Source organism: Leopardus geoffroyi, chromosome D1, assembly GCF_018350155.1.
Source record: "Leopardus geoffroyi isolate Oge1 chromosome D1, O.geoffroyi_Oge1_pat1.0, whole genome shotgun sequence".
Lineage (NCBI taxonomy): Eukaryota > Metazoa > Chordata > Mammalia > Carnivora > Felidae > Leopardus > Leopardus geoffroyi.
The window spans coordinates 75,937,117-75,953,646 of record NC_059329.1 but is presented as its reverse complement, the minus strand read 5'-3'; the positions used below and the strand labels follow the sequence as shown (position 1 = coordinate 75,953,646).

General features: G+C 44.9%; 1 protein-coding gene across 1 annotated transcript; it reads left to right on the top strand.

The window, feature by feature from the left end:
- The first annotated feature begins 1,837 nt into the window (after positions 1-1,837).
- On the top strand, positions 1,838-7,045 carry DBX1 (developing brain homeobox 1). The gene is made up of 4 exons (XM_045487057.1): positions 1,838-2,315; positions 2,955-3,056; positions 5,007-5,209; positions 5,655-7,045. The coding sequence occupies exons 1-4, from the start codon at positions 1,949-1,951 to the stop codon at positions 6,012-6,014; spliced, it is 1,032 nt and encodes a 343-aa protein (XP_045343013.1). The 5' UTR covers positions 1,838-1,948; the 3' UTR covers positions 6,015-7,045.
- Positions 7,046-16,530: the final 9,485 nt, after the last annotated feature.

Genomic DNA, 16,530 nt, shown 5'->3' with positions numbered 1-16,530 from the left:
CATAGTTAAATACCCACTTATTTAGAAGTCATTCCTTTCCTTAGAGGTTTTCGACAGCCTGCCTGGCCAGTTCGCCTCCATAAGAGTCTTGGGCTCAGAAACTCCATACTTGCGTCATCGTAAAGCATTATAATTCGGCTCCAGAGCCTGGCCCTAAATAACTTTTTAATTTGAATCAAGGGAGAGCTTTAGCGGGCTCCGTTTCTGGTTTAATGTGATATAAATCGCAGATGCACTTTTATTGAATGGTTAAAGCAGCGACATGGAGATCATCAACACAAAACGCCCTGAACAAAACCATCGAGAGAAATAAAGCTGGTTAATAAGATTTTTGAGAAAGCTTTGTGTTAAAAAGCAAAAAGGAAAACCAGCTGAAGGTGACAGTTAGTTCATGGTTAATAGGATCAGGGCGGCCTGGCTGGGCTGCACACTTCTCTTTGGGGAGGTTCAGCCACACCAGAGAAATGAATGGGACGTTTAACACATCTGTTATCTCGCCGAACAGAGAAACGGGGGGATCGAGGTTCGGTGTTACCCCAGCCCCAACCCCCCAGTGAAGAGAAAGACTGTCTCCGGGAAGACTCTCATTTGAGGTCCCTGATTAAGCATAGGGTCTCCTGACGTGGGACCGGCATTCTTGAGAACTGCGTTCTTCCCAGGCTGTTTTCAGGCGTTTGTATACTGCAGTTAATTAAGAAGCTGCAAAACTTTGGCCAAAGTTAAGCACCCAGCAATGGGTAGGGCTCTCTCGAGGAATCTCAACTTTTGCTGCTATGGCTTCAAAAGTCCAGGCTGTAAGTTTCAAATGAAATTTCTGAGGGCTCCTTGAGGTGGGAAAAGGGCCGGCATAGCACTTCTAGCATTCAGGTCGCCTGGCCTGAGGCTGCTCAAGTGGAATCCAGCAGCCTGGACCCCGTGCGTTGCTCCCCTCTGATCCTCCCCCAGGCAAGCTGCTGAGTGCTCCTTGCTGACACTTCTAAAGAAATCTCGCTGAAATCGTTTTCCAAGTTTCTGGGAGTTTGCAGGAGACACATTTTACTATTCAGGTATCTACCAACTCTCTCAAACTCTTAGTTTCCCGACCCGAAATAACTCAAATCCAGACTTCCCCCTCCATCCTTATGGACTCCACCCAATAACCCCAAAGCATTAATTCCAAATCTCCCTGTGTTGTCAGAATAGCACCCCACAAACACTGATTTTACCCACCCCTCACATCTGCTTTATGCCTCAGCTGGAGTAACCTATACAGCTAGAGACTGAAGAGGGAGTATATTTTCGTGTTCACTGACTTGAAATCTTCCGTTGCCCTCCCCACAAGGGGGAGGGCTATTTTACTGATTGCCTGGAGACGAATTTCTATGAATATTTATTGATTTATTTTCCAGACTCGGCAGGGGAGCTGCAAATAAATTTAGTGCGTTCTTTAAATAATTCCTTTTCTATGAGGCAAGATGTCATCTGAAACTTCTAAATAGGCATTTAATTAGCCCGGGTGTTGCTTCGGAACAAAAACTCCCGGCGAGAGCTTTGGGGGCGCACTGTATTGCAAAGAGGCGGTCGATATGCAGAATTGATGCGCGCCAGCCTTTGTTGCCGGCCCATTGTGCGGGCCATGCTTATGAAGACTAATCCAATCATAAATTGCACCCCTGCGCCAATCAGAGCGCCCAGAGCCTCCGGCGAATGAAGCTCGAGTGGAGAACTTTGTTGAACTTCATTGTCAGAGCTGTCACTTTTCAAAGCGCTTTAACGGGCGGGCCACTATAAAACCATCACCTCGACGGGAGGACCACGGAGGACTCGCAGACGCCCAAGTGGGATCATTACTTGGAGACGTTTGCTAAGCCCAAGAGAGAGGGCATCGCGGGGGCGGGAGGGGCGGGAAGCGAGGCATTTACCCTCAGGCCACTGGAAGAAGGGTTATTCCGCCCGCCCCGCGCCTAACATGATGTTCCCTGGCCTCCTCGCGCCCCCCGCCGGGTACCCGAGCCTCTTGCGCCCCACGCCCACCTTAACGCTGCCCCAGTCCCTGCAGTCGGCATTTTCCGGCCCCTCGAGCTTTCTGGTGGAGGATCTGATCCGCATCAGCCGGCCTCCGGCTTACCTGCCCCGCAGCTTACCCACCGCCAGCATGTCGCCCCCTAGGCAGGGGGCCCCCGCGACTCTCACAGACACCGGGACTTCGGACCTGGGCTCCCCGGGTCCAGGCAGCCGACCGGACGGTTCACCTCAGACGGCCGCCGCCCCTGCCAGCGAGCCAACGTTTCTGAAGTTTGGGGTTAACGCCATCCTCTCCTCTGCTCCCAGAACCGGTAAGTGAGCGCAGGACACTGAGGGCCGGTCCAGGTGCGAGTCCTTCTTGCCCCGGTTTCCTGTTTCCTTGCCCACTCACACATCTGCGCACATACACTTACGCAGGATCCCCGGGACCCCACTCGCGCAATGTGAGACTCAGGTCCAGCCAGTTCCCGGAAGAAAAGCCTCCAGGTTCGCCCCACCCTCAGAACGAACTTGATTACCTGCAGTCGGAGAGAGCGCCCGCCCCTAGGCGTGTTGTGTTTCTGCCCTCAAACTTTTGGAAGCCAGTTTTTATAAACCCAAGACAACATATTTACTAGCTTAGCTAGTATAATGGATCTACAATTCTTTTCCTACCCGCCCTAATACTACATATCTCGTTAGTACCTAGGATGAGAATCGGGACAGGGAGCCAATTCTGAGGTGCGTGGGGGGAGGGGGGGGTGGGTGTGGTGGTGGAAGGATTCCACAGATGACATGATGTTAGGAAAAGGTTTCTTCTACTTTGTCAAAACATTGACAAAGATGCCTTTGAAGCCAGCTGAAGGGTTAATCATATCATATATTCAATGCTCTGTACAATAATCAAGTACCTAATCAAAGTCCCTTTCTGTCTCTCTCCCTCTTTTCCTTTCTCCTTTACTCTCTGCCAGAAACATCCCCTGCCTTACTCCAGAGCGTCCCTCCCAAGACCTTCGCCTTTCCCTACTTTGAAGGCTCCTTCCAGCCTTTCATCAGATCTTCTTATTTCCCAGGTAGGTCTCATTCCCCTTCCTGGGGGGCGGCGCCCCAGCCCCAGCCCGTCGCTCCCTGCTCCGAAAGCCATATTTCTCCGTCCACCCCTCGGGGTTATGCTCTGGTTCAGAGGTTGCGAGGCGTACAACATTCACGAATCCGTCGCGCCAATTTGATGCCCTATTTAGCACAAGCAGTGACTGCTTGACACTTTGCACCAATTCCCTGCTCTACAAATTAGCAGGAATTGTCATGGTCCCAATTTGAGGCGGTTCCCTTCCCGGCGAGGAGCTGTTGGCATCCCTTCACGCCGCCGTTTTCCCACAGAGTCAGTGCACTTGGCCACGATTCCGCCACAAAGGTTTCAGCACCATGACCAATTGGTCAGCTCCTCCGGGCAGCCACACACAGACCGGCCCTCGCCCCTCCACGCCGCCGAGAGACACCTACCAGCCGGGGCTAATTTCTCTTTAAGACTCATTCAGGGTTTCGGGCTTTTCACAAGACCACATGGGGTGCCCTCTTGTGTGGGATGCCTGGGGTCGCCCAGGGGGAGGGGGACTAGATCCTCCCACAACCCCAACCTTCTATTTCCAACCTGATTTCCCAACCTCTTCTCGTACCCTTCCCCCCACCGCCTTATCTTTTTTAAAGACCTTCAACTTCTAAAATAAGTCTGAGGGAAGCCCGTAATGGGGTCCTAGTCTGGAGGAGAAACACCTTCGACAGTTTACACGAGGTTTTTATCCATCCTGGAATCCCAGTGGTGCCTCAAAGTATAGCTGAAAACTCAGCAACCGGTCAAGACTCAGGAGACAGAGGAGAGCCTATAAAGAGAAGGGAGACTGGGCACGGTTGGTGGGGGATGGGTAGAACCACGACAGCACTCCCAAATATCAGAGAAAGAAATAAGCAATTGATTTTTAAAAGGGGGAGAGAGAATTCACCAACAGCCCCCCACCACCATTCATGCTGCTGCTGATAATGGAATTTGCTGCCTTTCTCCCTCATCTCAATGCTCCAACAAAAACAACCCGAGCTTTATAAATAGCTTTTCATGTCCATTTAATGAAAATGATTCCGGGAAGAGAAGCCTCTGCCATCAGTATTCTCCCAATGGTCTTGGCCTGCAGTTGTGTTTAGTTTGAAAGTGTAAATCTCTTTTGTCCCAGTAATATATGGCTTTCGCTGCTTGTCCTCAGTCTTTTTCTGTTAGTTCATTACTACACAATTACCATTCACGCTTCATTAGAGTCTCTGTTTCTTTTTGGGTTTTTTTTTTCCCCTCCCTTAAAGGAAAACTCTCCCCCTTTTTATCATGCCAATACCCATTGGGGAGCGGTCAATGTGCTAATTAGCTGCCACTTTTCATGTATTCGGGCCGAATTCTTTACGTTTTGTGGGGGAGGGGAAGAAAGATTAATATGAAAAAGATGAATGCTGATTGGATTTTTCAAAAAAAAAAAAAAATCCAAAGCGGATTTTCTTCTGTCAAATAAGTAAAGCACCTCATTTTCATCTAAAGAATGCAAAAGCCACCAAGGTGATAAAAGCATAAGGGGGAAACCCAGCGGCCTCAGCTGGATATTTTTATTTTTATTTTTGTAAATTTTTTCTGTTGCTATTTTAGCCGATATACGCAGGTTTGTTCCCTTGACACTGTTCCCCTGAGACTGTTGAATGGAAAAACGAAACAGGCTATTGTGGAGGCTGTTTTCTGTGTTTCCGTGGTTTTACCTAATCCGGGTTTGCCTGGTTGAAAGGGAAAGTTATTTGGGCGGAAAGCGCCTTTCAGTCTCGCAGGTTTGTAGGTTCCTGGCCTATTCTCCAAGGGGAGAAAAAGGAGAGCTTTAAAGAGATGAAGGGATCAGAGAGAAAAACCGAGGGAGGCCACGAGGGAGGGGCAGACGCTACTGCCGCGGCGGGACGCCGCCCACTCACTCGCAACCCCCCACCCCACCCCTCCGCAGCGTCCTCGAGCGTCGTGCCCATCCCGGGGACCTTCTCCTGGCCGCTTGCTGCCCGCGGCAAGCCTCGCCGAGGCATGCTGCGACGAGCCGTGTTCTCCGACGTGCAGCGCAAGGCGCTGGAGAAGATGTTCCAGAAGCAGAAGTACATCAGCAAGCCCGACCGCAAGAAGCTGGCGGCCAAGTTGGGCTTGAAAGACTCACAAGTGAGGGCGGTCTCCCCAAAGCCCCACCCTCCCCGCTTCACCCCTCCCCCACGCATCATGCAATTGGGAGGGTCCTCTGAAACCCGTTAGGTCCCCTCCTACGGATGGGGAAAGTAAAGTCTAGAGAGGGAATGAGCGCACGAGCCAGCTTCCTTGAGGCCACTCGGGACAGCTTGCTTCTCTCCCCGGCTCATTGCCCCCCACCTGCGCCCAGCCGGGTCAGGTGCGTGAGGATGGGGCTAGAGGAGCAAGAAGCTGAGGAGGGGGTGAAGGTAGGGTGAGTCCTTGACCATCTGAACTCACTGGGCAGCGGGCAAGGAGGGGGAGAAGGACAGAGCCTCTTACCTCCCCGACGGTCCTGCCGGAGCCCCTCCCCCACGCCCTTGGTGGGGAGCGCCTGCGATAACCGCTGCTTGTCCCCCGCTCTCTCTCCTCCCCGCTCCAGGTGAAAATCTGGTTCCAGAACCGACGCATGAAGTGGCGGAACTCCAAGGAGCGCGAGCTTCTGTCTAGCGGGGGCTGCCGAGAGCAGACCCTTCCCACGAAACTCAATCCGCACCCGGACCTCAGCGACGTGGGCCAGAAGGGCCCAGGGGATGACGAGGAAGAAGACGACGGCCCGGGCAGCCCCCGCCACCGCCTGGTCTATCACGCGTCCCCCGACCCTCGGCACCTGCGGGACCCGCGGCTGGAAGGGCCGCTGCCTGCCTCACCGGCTCACTCCAGCAGCCCCGGCAAGCCTTCGGACTTCTCCGACTCCGAGGACGACGAGGAGGGCGAAGAGGAGGAGATCACCGTGTCTTAGAAGCCCTCCCGTGCCCTGCGTACTGTTTCAAAGTACTTTGAAATTGAAGAGGTGTGATTCAGTCTGCTTGTCCGCTTAGTCCCCGCTGTCCAGACGCTGCCGCTTCCCTTTGCAGAACCTCAGCCTGGTCAAGGGCGCCGCAGCCCCTTCCATTGCCCAAAATGGCGTTTCCTTGCCCCACACACCTCCCAACAGCTCTCTCCACGTAAGTGAAGTTTAGGTCTTGGTCCCAGCCTTAACTACCCACCGGAGCTCCTATCTTGCTTATTGCAAGCTATTTAAAACACAGTGGGGTGTTCACTCCTATAGCCTGGGTCTTGCTGTGAGCCAGGCCCTGCTGGTCTTTAGAAGCCACAACTCTGTAAGAGAGGAAACTCTTTATGGAGAAGGAAATGGAGTTAGGAGTCACAACATCAAGCATATAACTCTAAGACCTCTGACTTCCTAGATCCACCCCCCTGTCTTAGGTGGAACGGTCTCCTACCCATGTTGGCTCTGGTAACCCAGTCTTTCCATAGCAGCTCCCTTAGATATCTGAATTAAAAAAAACTTTTTTAAAAAATTTTATACACATATACACCTTCTGGTCTAAGGCACAACATAAATACTGAGTCCTTCCTGTTGTATTCCAAATGCTCTCTGGGCAAAGAAGTGAGTTATTGAGGGAAGAGTCAGTCTCTATTTCTGTATGTGTCTTTCAGAGCTTTTTCTTTTTAATTTCTGCCTCCATAGTATATGCACCAAGCACTCTACCTTGTGCCCTTTTATTATTTCTGGGGAGATTACACTGACCTGCAAGACTCGAGCACTGGGCATGACATAAGCAGAGAGAGAACCCACAGCCTCTTTGATTTTTTTTTTTTACAGAACTTTGCTGTCTTTGCACAGCTTTTATGAACTGTACACTATTTTGTACACATGTGTTGTATGATATTTTATACCAATGTTATTGTGAATGACTATAAAGGATTGACTAGACTTTTCTCTCTGTCTCTCTCTGCAATGGCTTTTAAACTTTAAAAAGGTAGCTGTTTAATTGCATAACTTATAAAGAAATACTTATTTTGTATTTTTACCTTGTACAGATTTTTATATATGTATATATGTATCAAATGAACAAATGCCAAATAAAAAGTAGAATGGACATAGTGGTCAAGTATATCATTAATTCATACAATGTCAGAGCTGAAAGGGATGATGAGCTTCCAAGTGCTACTGGGATTTCAGGAAGGGAAGCTGACATTCGAGAGAGAATGGCACATGTCTAAAGCCATCCAGCTGTTAGTGGCCGAGCTGGAACTAGAACCCATCTCTGACTCTCAGGCCAGTGCCTTTTCTGCTTCCCTGTACCATCGATAACCACATTTGCTATGGTTACGAGGAAAGGAGCACCAGTAAAGTGGTACCAACAAGTTGAGTCTGCAGTAATCCTTCCTCTCTAAGGCCTGAAATCATTGAAAGTCAGTTTAAGCTGTTCGAGTTTATGATGGGTTTACTTTCCCTTCTTGAAAGTTTATACAATTTCTATTCCCCAGAGAAGCTCAAAATTGGTCTTATCTTTTGTGTGTAAGCTGATTTTCTCAGGAATGTCATCCATAGCCATGACTTGTGGGCCCAGATACAGACTCTGGGGCTCACAAGTGAAACTAAATTTCTTTAAAGACTAGCTTTCAACAGAAACAATTTAAACAGCAACGTAGGAGCAAAAAACATCAGGTAGAACCCTGGTAAAGGCTTCTGTGGGCTTTCAGAGATTGGTATTTGCTGCCTCAGCCACACAGACGCACACTTAATTATCCTAACCCATACCCCAATAGTCGGGGGGGGGGGAGTTGTTAAACTTAAATTTCAATAGTTTGTATCCTATCTGAAATCCGAATTTTTCTATTCTCAGTTTAATTCTCTTTCCAAATAACACGAGCCCTCTCTCCATGTAAGGTTCTGATATCTTCCTGTGCTGGGCCTGTTCCTGACACTGGCGATCACTATTTTCATTATTATTTAGAAATGATCCTGAGAACTTGAAAAAAAAATCTTATTGTCATAATTATCTTAATCCAAGAAACCCTCCACATTTCCCCCCCTCAACACATGTGAAAGTACCTAGCATGGTGTTCTGCCCATGGTAGGCATATAACCTTTTAGATAAGAAATTCTGCTCTGAGTGATTCAGGCTATTTTTTTCTCCTTCCCTCCACTGTTGCCTGGACATCCATAGATGGGATCCTGACCAGAGTGGCCCACTTTACCCTCCCTGCCAGCTCAAGCCCACAGTTCTTACCGTCAAGAACTATTTTCAGGCATGGGGATAGATTAGTGTCTACATTCAAAGTACTTTGGGGACACCCCAAAGTGGCATTGTTCACAATAGCCAAGAGATATTCACATCTCATCATTCACATCATTCACAATAGCTTCTGCAACCTAAATGTCCACCAATGGATGCATAAATAAAGAAAATGTGGTATATACACACAACGGATTATTATTCAGCTTAAGGAAAGACAAACATGAATGAACCTTGAGGACATTATGCTAAGTGAAATAAGCTGGTAAAAAAAAAAAAAAAGACAAGGACTATACGATTCCACCTATATGAGGTATCCAACACATTCGAACTCAGAAACGGAGAGTAGAATTGTGGTTGCCAAGGGTTGGGGTCAGTTGGGGAAACAGTTGTTCAATGGGTACAGACTTTCAGTTTTACAAGATGAAAAAGTTCTAGAGATTTGTTGTGCAACGATGTGAATACGGTTAACATTACTGAAATGCAATTTAAAAATGATTAAGATGGAAAATGTGTGATTTTTAATTTCAATTAAAACATTAAAAAAAATTTTTTTTTTATTAAATTTTTTTTTTCTCAACGTTTTTATTTATTTTTGGGACAGAGAGAGACAGAGCATGAACGGGGGAGGGGCAGAGAGAGAGGGAGACACAGAATCAGAAACAGGCTCCAGGCTCTGAGCCATCAGCCCAGAGCCCGATGCGGGGCTCGAACCCACGGACCGCGAGATCGTGACCTGGCTGAAGTCGGACGCTTAACCGACTGCGCCACCCAGGCGCCCCAAACATTTAAAAATTTTAAATAAACTGGAAAAATAACTCACATGTTAGAAGAATTAAAAGTCCAGTAATGGTCAAAACTATGACCAAATGAAAAAATTCATGGTAAGCAATATTATCCTAACACAATGTGAATGTATTGCATAATATAATGTAAGAAGCAATATATGGTGTAAAAGTTTTTCTATATTAGGAAAAGTTAACGGGGCACCTGGCTAGCTCAGTCAGTAGAGCATGCAACTCTTGATTTCCAGGTCGTGAGTTCAAGCCCCATGTTGGCAGTAGGGTTTACGTAAGAAAAGAAGAGACAGAATTTCCTCTTTTCCAGATGGACTCATGGAGGGTGCAGAAGAGAAGAAAAAGAAGGTTCCTGCTGTGGCAGAAACCCTTTAAAAATAGCAAAGGAATTTTGCAGAGTTGAAAATCAACCATCTGAGAAAGAAGTTTGCCCAAAAGATGCTTCGAAAGGCAAGGAGGAAGCTTATCTATGAAAAAGCCAAGCAAATTAGCTTAGCCCTTCAAATTAGCTTGGCCCTTCAAATTATCTTCTCCACAAGAAGCAATGAAGAAAAAGACTACCCATTTTGTGGATGCTGGCAACAGAGAAAATCAGATCAATAGGCTTCTTAGAAGGATGAACTAAGGTATCCACCATGATTATTTTTGTAATCTGGTCACTTAATAAAGGACTATGTTCAAATTAGAAAAAAAAAAGAAAAGAAGAAAAGGGAAATGAGAGAGAAACAGAAAGAGAGAGAAAAAGAGAGAAGTTAAGAAAACTCAGAGAAGGAAAGAAAAACCAGCCTAAACTTTTTAAAATGTGTATGCTACTCCCTTATAATCACAAAGGTCTACATCTTCAGAACTACAAATGCCATGTTTTGGCTTTTTAGTGTCTCTTTTAGCTGAACCAAAGGATGAGGACCATGTCCGTTTTGCACACTGTTTCCCTGGTGACATGCATATCCCCTGACACATACTGAGTGTTTGAGTTCTGTTGAGCGAATAAATAAATTACAAGGTGAGACACTCAAGAGCCTAGACCATAAGTCTGGAAGTTATAAATCTTTCAAATGAGTTGAAGGATAACTTAGGTCAATAATTAAGACAATGAGACTAAATAAACTGGTCAAATGTGTTTTTCAAAGTCAAGCCAATTAGCTTAATCCAAAAGATTGAAATAGTTGTATCTCTCTGCTGAAGGGAAAAAAAAAAATACTAAAATTTGTGGCAGGCAGAATCCACTGGGTGCATTCTGCTGAGTGGAGATTTCATCGAAATGTAGATCAGGATTCAGAGCTCTGGGTGTGCAGCATGGCTAACCCCTGTTGGTTTACAGAACACACTTTAAGTAGCAACGACTTGATACATGAGTTTTATCCTCGTGGTACGTCATCTAAGGTGGATACTATTATCCCCATATATAGATGCAAAAAATGAGGCTGGGAGTTTGAGTGATTTCCCATGGGTACCTCAGCCAGAATTCAAACTCAGTTTCATTTAACTCTACGACGCCATCCTGCTCCCTTGACTAAACTGGTAAAACTCCACCTAACCAAACTCCAACCAGTAAGAACTCTCTATTAGAGCTTTATGCATTTTAATATTCTGAAGTTACCAGGAAAAAAATCAATGGTTATTTAAAACCTTTATTATGCTCCTAAATCTCCTACTGTATCACCAGCCTGCCTCTCTGTGGCCTAAATCAGTGATACTCAAACTGGTGTTAAAACTCTTTTATGCTTTTATTTATTTTTATTTTTATTTTTTAACGTTTATTTATTTTTTGAGACAGAGAGAGAGCATGAATGGGGGAGGGTCAGAGAGAGGGAGACACAGAATCTGACACAGGCTCCAGGCTCTGAGCTGTCAGCACAGAGCCCGACGCGGGGCTCGAACTCACAGACTGCGAGATCATGACCTGAGCCGAAGTCGGCCGCTTAACCAACTGAGCCACCCAGGCACCCCGATGCTTTTAAAAACCATTGAATATCTAAAAGATTGTTTGTAACCGTGAGCTTTATCTATCTACATTTTTGGTAGAAGAGATTGAGACCGAGGAAAATAAAATATTTATTCATCGCTTCAAATGTCAATGTAAATACCATATTTTTGAAAAATAAATACATATTATAAAACAAAAAAATAAAGGAGTATTGTTTTTACATTTTTGCAAATCTCTTTCATGGTTGGCTTAAGAGAAGACAACTGGATTCTCTTATCTATTTCTTTTTTTAAAAAATTTTAGAAAATGTTTACTTAGTTTTGAGAGAGAGTGCAAGCAGGAGAGAGGCAGAGAGAGAGGGAGACATAGAATCCGAAGCAGGCTCCAGGCTCTGAGCTGTCAGCACAGAGCCCGATGCGGGGCTCGAACTCGTGAACTGTGAGATCATGACCTGAGCTGAAGTTGGATGCTTAGCCAACTGAGCTACTCAGGCCCCCTCTCTTAATTATTTCTTCACTCTATCATGATATGAAGAAAATTTGTCTTCACACAGATATGTAATTAGAGAGGGAGGCGTATTTGTACAGCTTTCTTAGATAATTGTGGCTATTCTTTGATACAATGGCAAAACTTGACAAGTGGTAGGTGTTTTTTTTAAAGGTTAGTCACAATTTGGAATCTAAAATCCTATCAATGAACTTTCCAACTCTGATACTCTGTCATCTATTGGTCTATCTTGCATGTTGAATGGATATTTTACCCATGCATGGTTTTGTAACATCATGCATCGGTCATTTGGAAAATATTGGTTCATTGAGTCATGCAGCTATGCTAAATGTTGACACTTTCCTGTATTATCAAATAACACATTTGCTCACATCACCACCCATCTCATCATAAAAGTCTTTAAGTACTGAGAAACTGTTAAGTTCATGGTGGTAGATACAAGTTTTCCAAACTTTACATTTGTATTTGAAATCTCAGTTTTTATTATTGAGACAAGTTCTTTTTTGTTTTTCTTTTTTAACGTTTTATTTATTTTTGAGACAGAGAGAGACAGAGCATGAGCAGGGGAGGGTCAGAGAGAGGGAGACACAGAATCTGAAACAGGCCTCAGGCTCTGAGCCGTCAGCCCAGAGCCCGACGCGGGGCTCGAACTCACGGACCGTGAGATCATGACCTGAGCTGAAGTCGGACGCTTAACCAGCCAAGCCACCCAGGCGCCCCTCTTTTTTGTTTTTCAAACAAAAGGCTCACTTCATTCATTTTTGAGAGAATGTTTATGAGATACTATTGTCAGTCATTCTTTCAAGTGAAGATGAAGTACCGAAAAAATGCGTTAGTTCAAACAGCTGCACAAGTTCTAGTCTTTGAAAAAAAAAAAAATCACACTTCAGTGCGTAGCAGAAGTGCTTTATTCACACTTCTCATTTCATTGTGCATACTATCCAAAAATCGTATATTTTAGGGGCACCTGGGTGGCTCAGTTGGTTGAGTGACCGACTCAAGCTCACGCTGTGATCTCACCATTAGGGAGTTCAAGCCCCCATAAGGCTCTCTGCTGTCAGTGAGGAACAAATTTGGATCCTCTGTCACCGTCTCTCTCTGCCCCTCCTCTGCTCACGCTCTCTCTGTCTCAAAAATCAACATACTTTAGAAAAAAGATTATATACTCTATCCTTAAGTGTTGAAATTCAATGACAATAATTGTTACTGGCCCATCAGGCACATTCTTTTTTTTTTTTTTCCTTCAAGTTTTTATTTAAATTCTCTTTAGTTAACTCTTATAGTAAAATTGGTTTCAGGTAGAATTTGATGATTCATCACTTATATACAACACCCAGTGCTCATCACAAGTGTCCTTAATTCCCATCACCCATTTAGCCCACCCCCCACCCACCTCCTGCCATCAGGCACATCCTTAGGGGAAGCTGGCTGTCTGTAAGATGAGACAGTAGAGAATGCAGTGACCACTAGTCACTTGCAACATTTCCTTGATTTGTGCTATGGTGCCAGCAGTCTTACTGACGGTTGCTTTTGCACTACCAATAAAAATGTCAATAGAGTTGTTCCAGGATAGAGCATGAGATTCAAAAAGGCATTCGACACTTTGAATATTTCAGCCACCCTTGCGCTTGTTGTCAAGAATGCATGTAACTTCTTTGATGATTAGGTGTTGCGAATACTAAGCAAACACAAGCAGAAAAGGAAGTCCAGGCACTTCTGTAGATTCGTCCATTTTCTAAGCAAAAGCACAATTTTGCAGATGATTTGTTAACTCGGTCCTTGACAAGTTACCTTCTTATTGGAAAGTGGCACTGTTGTGATTTCTCTTACTGACTTTTCACCCAGCAATGCTAAGTGTACAGGGTTTAATTAGTCTCTATTACTTAATTAGTCTCTACTGTCAGCTATTGAGTGTTCTTCCTTAGATAATGCAATATGCCAACTTACTCTGTAAGATGCTTTAGTGGCCTTTTCATCTCTAGTCTGAAAGGTTGTAACAATTTCTGGTTCTTAAAGAGTGTCTCACATCCAGGTCTTAAAAAGTCAACTCCTTTCTTTAAACTTCAACAGTTGGTTTCGAGGGGCACCTGGGTGGCTCAGTCGGTTAAGCGGCCGACTTCGGCTCAGGTCATGATCTCGGGGTCCGTGAGTTCAAGCCCCGCGTCGGGCTCTGTGCTGACAGCTCAGAGCCTGGAGCCTGTTTCAGATTCTGTGTCTCCCTCTCTCTCTGGCCCTCCCCCGTTCATGCTCTGTCTCTCTCTGTCTCAAAAATAAATAAATGTTTAAAAAAATTGTTTAAAAAAAAACAGTTGGTTTCGAAAGGATAGTGCAATTTCATTAGAACCATGATACTATCCAAAAATTGTCTGTTGTGTAAGACAAGGTAAGTTACTGACATCCTTGAAGCTGATGGGAGAGATAACTTTGGACACATTTTCTTTCTTTAAAAAAATTTTTAAAAATGTTTATTTACTTTTGAGAGAGAGAGAGAGACAGAGCATGAGCGAGGGAGGGGCAGACACACACACACACACACACACACACACACACACACAGAATGCAAACCAGGCTCTGGGCTCTGAACTGTCAGCAGAGTCCAACGTGGGGCTCAGACTCACAAGCAGTGAGATCATGATCTGAGCCAAAGTCGGACGCTTAAATGACTGAGCCACCCAGGTGCCCCAACATATTTTCTTTCTTATTTACAATTGCATCCATTTTTTTTTTGGAGTGGGTATATTCCTCCCTTCTGCAGTCAGAGATCCCTGATGTGTTACTGTCATCTGTTTTGGTATCTGTGGAAGTAGACCGTGCAGTTAAGACCGTGTCATGGGTTAAGAAAAGGAGAGTTCTAGCACCCCTTTCAAAAGCCAACAATTTGTCCTTAAATATAAGAACACATATGACAAACACATTTTCTTTTACTTTACAATAAAATCTAGGACTCTACAATAATACCACTTTTGGGGGAAATCTTACAGTACAGAACATTTTCAAGAAGTTTTAAAATACTTGTTGCTAAACAAGACAATAAAGCGTACTTACGTCTTGTGTTTTGGCGTAGACTCAAGGAAATCTTGGGATTTCAAAACAATAATTTAATGGAAGATTATGAGGTTACTGATGTTATAGCAGATATAACTGAAAAGAGTAAGAGCACAGTAGGAGTACTGAGGGAAGAAACTGAGTTAAACACTAAAAACACGCATCAGTCTAAGTCTACTGTCTTAGAAAATTCTAAGAAACACAGAGTCTGTAATCACATATTCTGATAGTTGTCAGAAGAAGACACCATGACACATGCCACCTCTGGAAAGTCCCACTGGAGGGGTCTTGGGGAGACTCCTGGGGTCCCCCAGGTCACACTTTGAGAACCACTTATTTAAAACCATAAAGAGATTTGCGAGAGGAGAGATGGCAGAAAACGAGCAGGCCAAGTTCCTACTGCCCCATGTACGAAACTTAGCTGCAACCACATGTGTCTTCCACACATCCTTATTTCACCCCCTCCTCTGTCAGCTCTTGTCTTCCCTGGAGTAACCCCTTCTCCATCCACATTCAGCCCATCTTTCTCACCTGGGACCTTCCTATGAGCATTTAAATGCGATCAAGTCTATCCCTTTCCCGGAACACACCCTAAAACATCTCTTTCTGCCGTTTCCCTCTAGTTACTGCCAGATAGATGTCTCTCAGCCCCCAGAGCTGCCTGAGCCTCATTCTGGGTCTCCTCACCCTCTGTATTTCCCTTAACTGTTGATGTTCCTCAAAGGTTCTGTCTATCCTTAACGCTCGCTGCCTCGTCCCGTACAAGCGACGTCAGTGATCTCTCCTCTCTGGTTCCAGCTAACATCTGTCTGATGAGTCCCAATCTCAGAGATCTCTCTCCTGAGTTCCAGACCTAGATAATCAACAGGATTTGGATATTTGGCCTTGAGTGTCCCAAGAACTTGTTAAATTCCACATGCCCAGGACTAAGTGCCGTGTTTTCTAGTTGCAACACTCCATTCAAACAAAGGAAAGCAAAACAAAATACTCTTACCCCTAACTACACAAATGCTTTTATCTCCCTTGCTCAAAAAATTTGCTCCAAAACCCAAGTGCTGTTCCTGACATCGCTTCCCCTCTCATCCACTCCGTACAAGGAATCAACCACTAAGGCCTGTCCCTTATTAAGTCCTTAAGAGATTTTCTATTCTTCTTTTCATTCTTATTGCTACTATCTAAAAGAAAAGCTATTTTATTATTATTTTTATAGGCTAGATGCAGACTGGCATTATATATATATTATTTCCTTTAATCTACACTACAACTTTTTTTTTAAGTTTGTTTAAACTTAAGAGAGAGAGAGAACAGAGGAGGGGCAGAGAGAGAGAGAGAAAAAAAATCTCAAGCAAGCTCTGCTTTGTCAGTGCTTAGCCTGACTTGGGGTTTGAACTCACGAACTGTGAGATTAAAATTGATTGAAATTAAGAGTTGAATGCTTAACCAACTGAGCCACCCAGGCACCCCTACATGATGACTTTTTAATTCCATTTTACAGATGAGGAAACAGACTCAGAGATTTTCCTGATTATCCCCTTTCCCCAGCACTGAGAGCATCAAGGAAAGCTTCATGGAGAAATGGGACCAGGGCCTTGAGGGATGGTATGTTTTTTTCAGGGGGTAGGAAGAGACAACCATATACCAGACCAGTTCAAGAAAGACTTAAAAGAAAGAGAGCAGAGGGCGGAATGTTTTTGGAATGTGTTTGAGGACATTGATGTTATGAGGAGATGTTTCTACTTGGAGGCAATGAGTTAAAACAAGCAACCGCTGAGCAAAACGTTTCCAAAAATGCCTCTTTCCTTTTCTTTAATATAAAAGAATAACAACAATGACTACTCAGACCTGGTGGGCTGGGTAGAATGCTAAAGCTTTCATTTACTTTGCATGGAACCTTTGCTACAACCCTGCTTGGGAGTTCTCATCATCTGCATGTGACAGTATGGGAAACTGAGG

Bases quoted from the DNA above. Each gene is read 5' to 3' on its own strand.
- DBX1 (XM_045487057.1), top strand. From the start codon at position 1,949: ATGATGTTCCCTGGCCTCCTCGCGCCCCCCGCCGGGTACCCGAGCCTC. The intron at 2,316-2,954 runs GTAAGTGAGCGC...ACTCTCTGCCAG, and splicing joins CTCCTCTGCTCCCAGAACCG to AAACATCCCCTGCCTTACTC. The intron at 5,210-5,654 runs GTGAGGGCGGTC...TCCCCGCTCCAG, and splicing joins TGGGCTTGAAAGACTCACAA to GTGAAAATCTGGTTCCAGAA.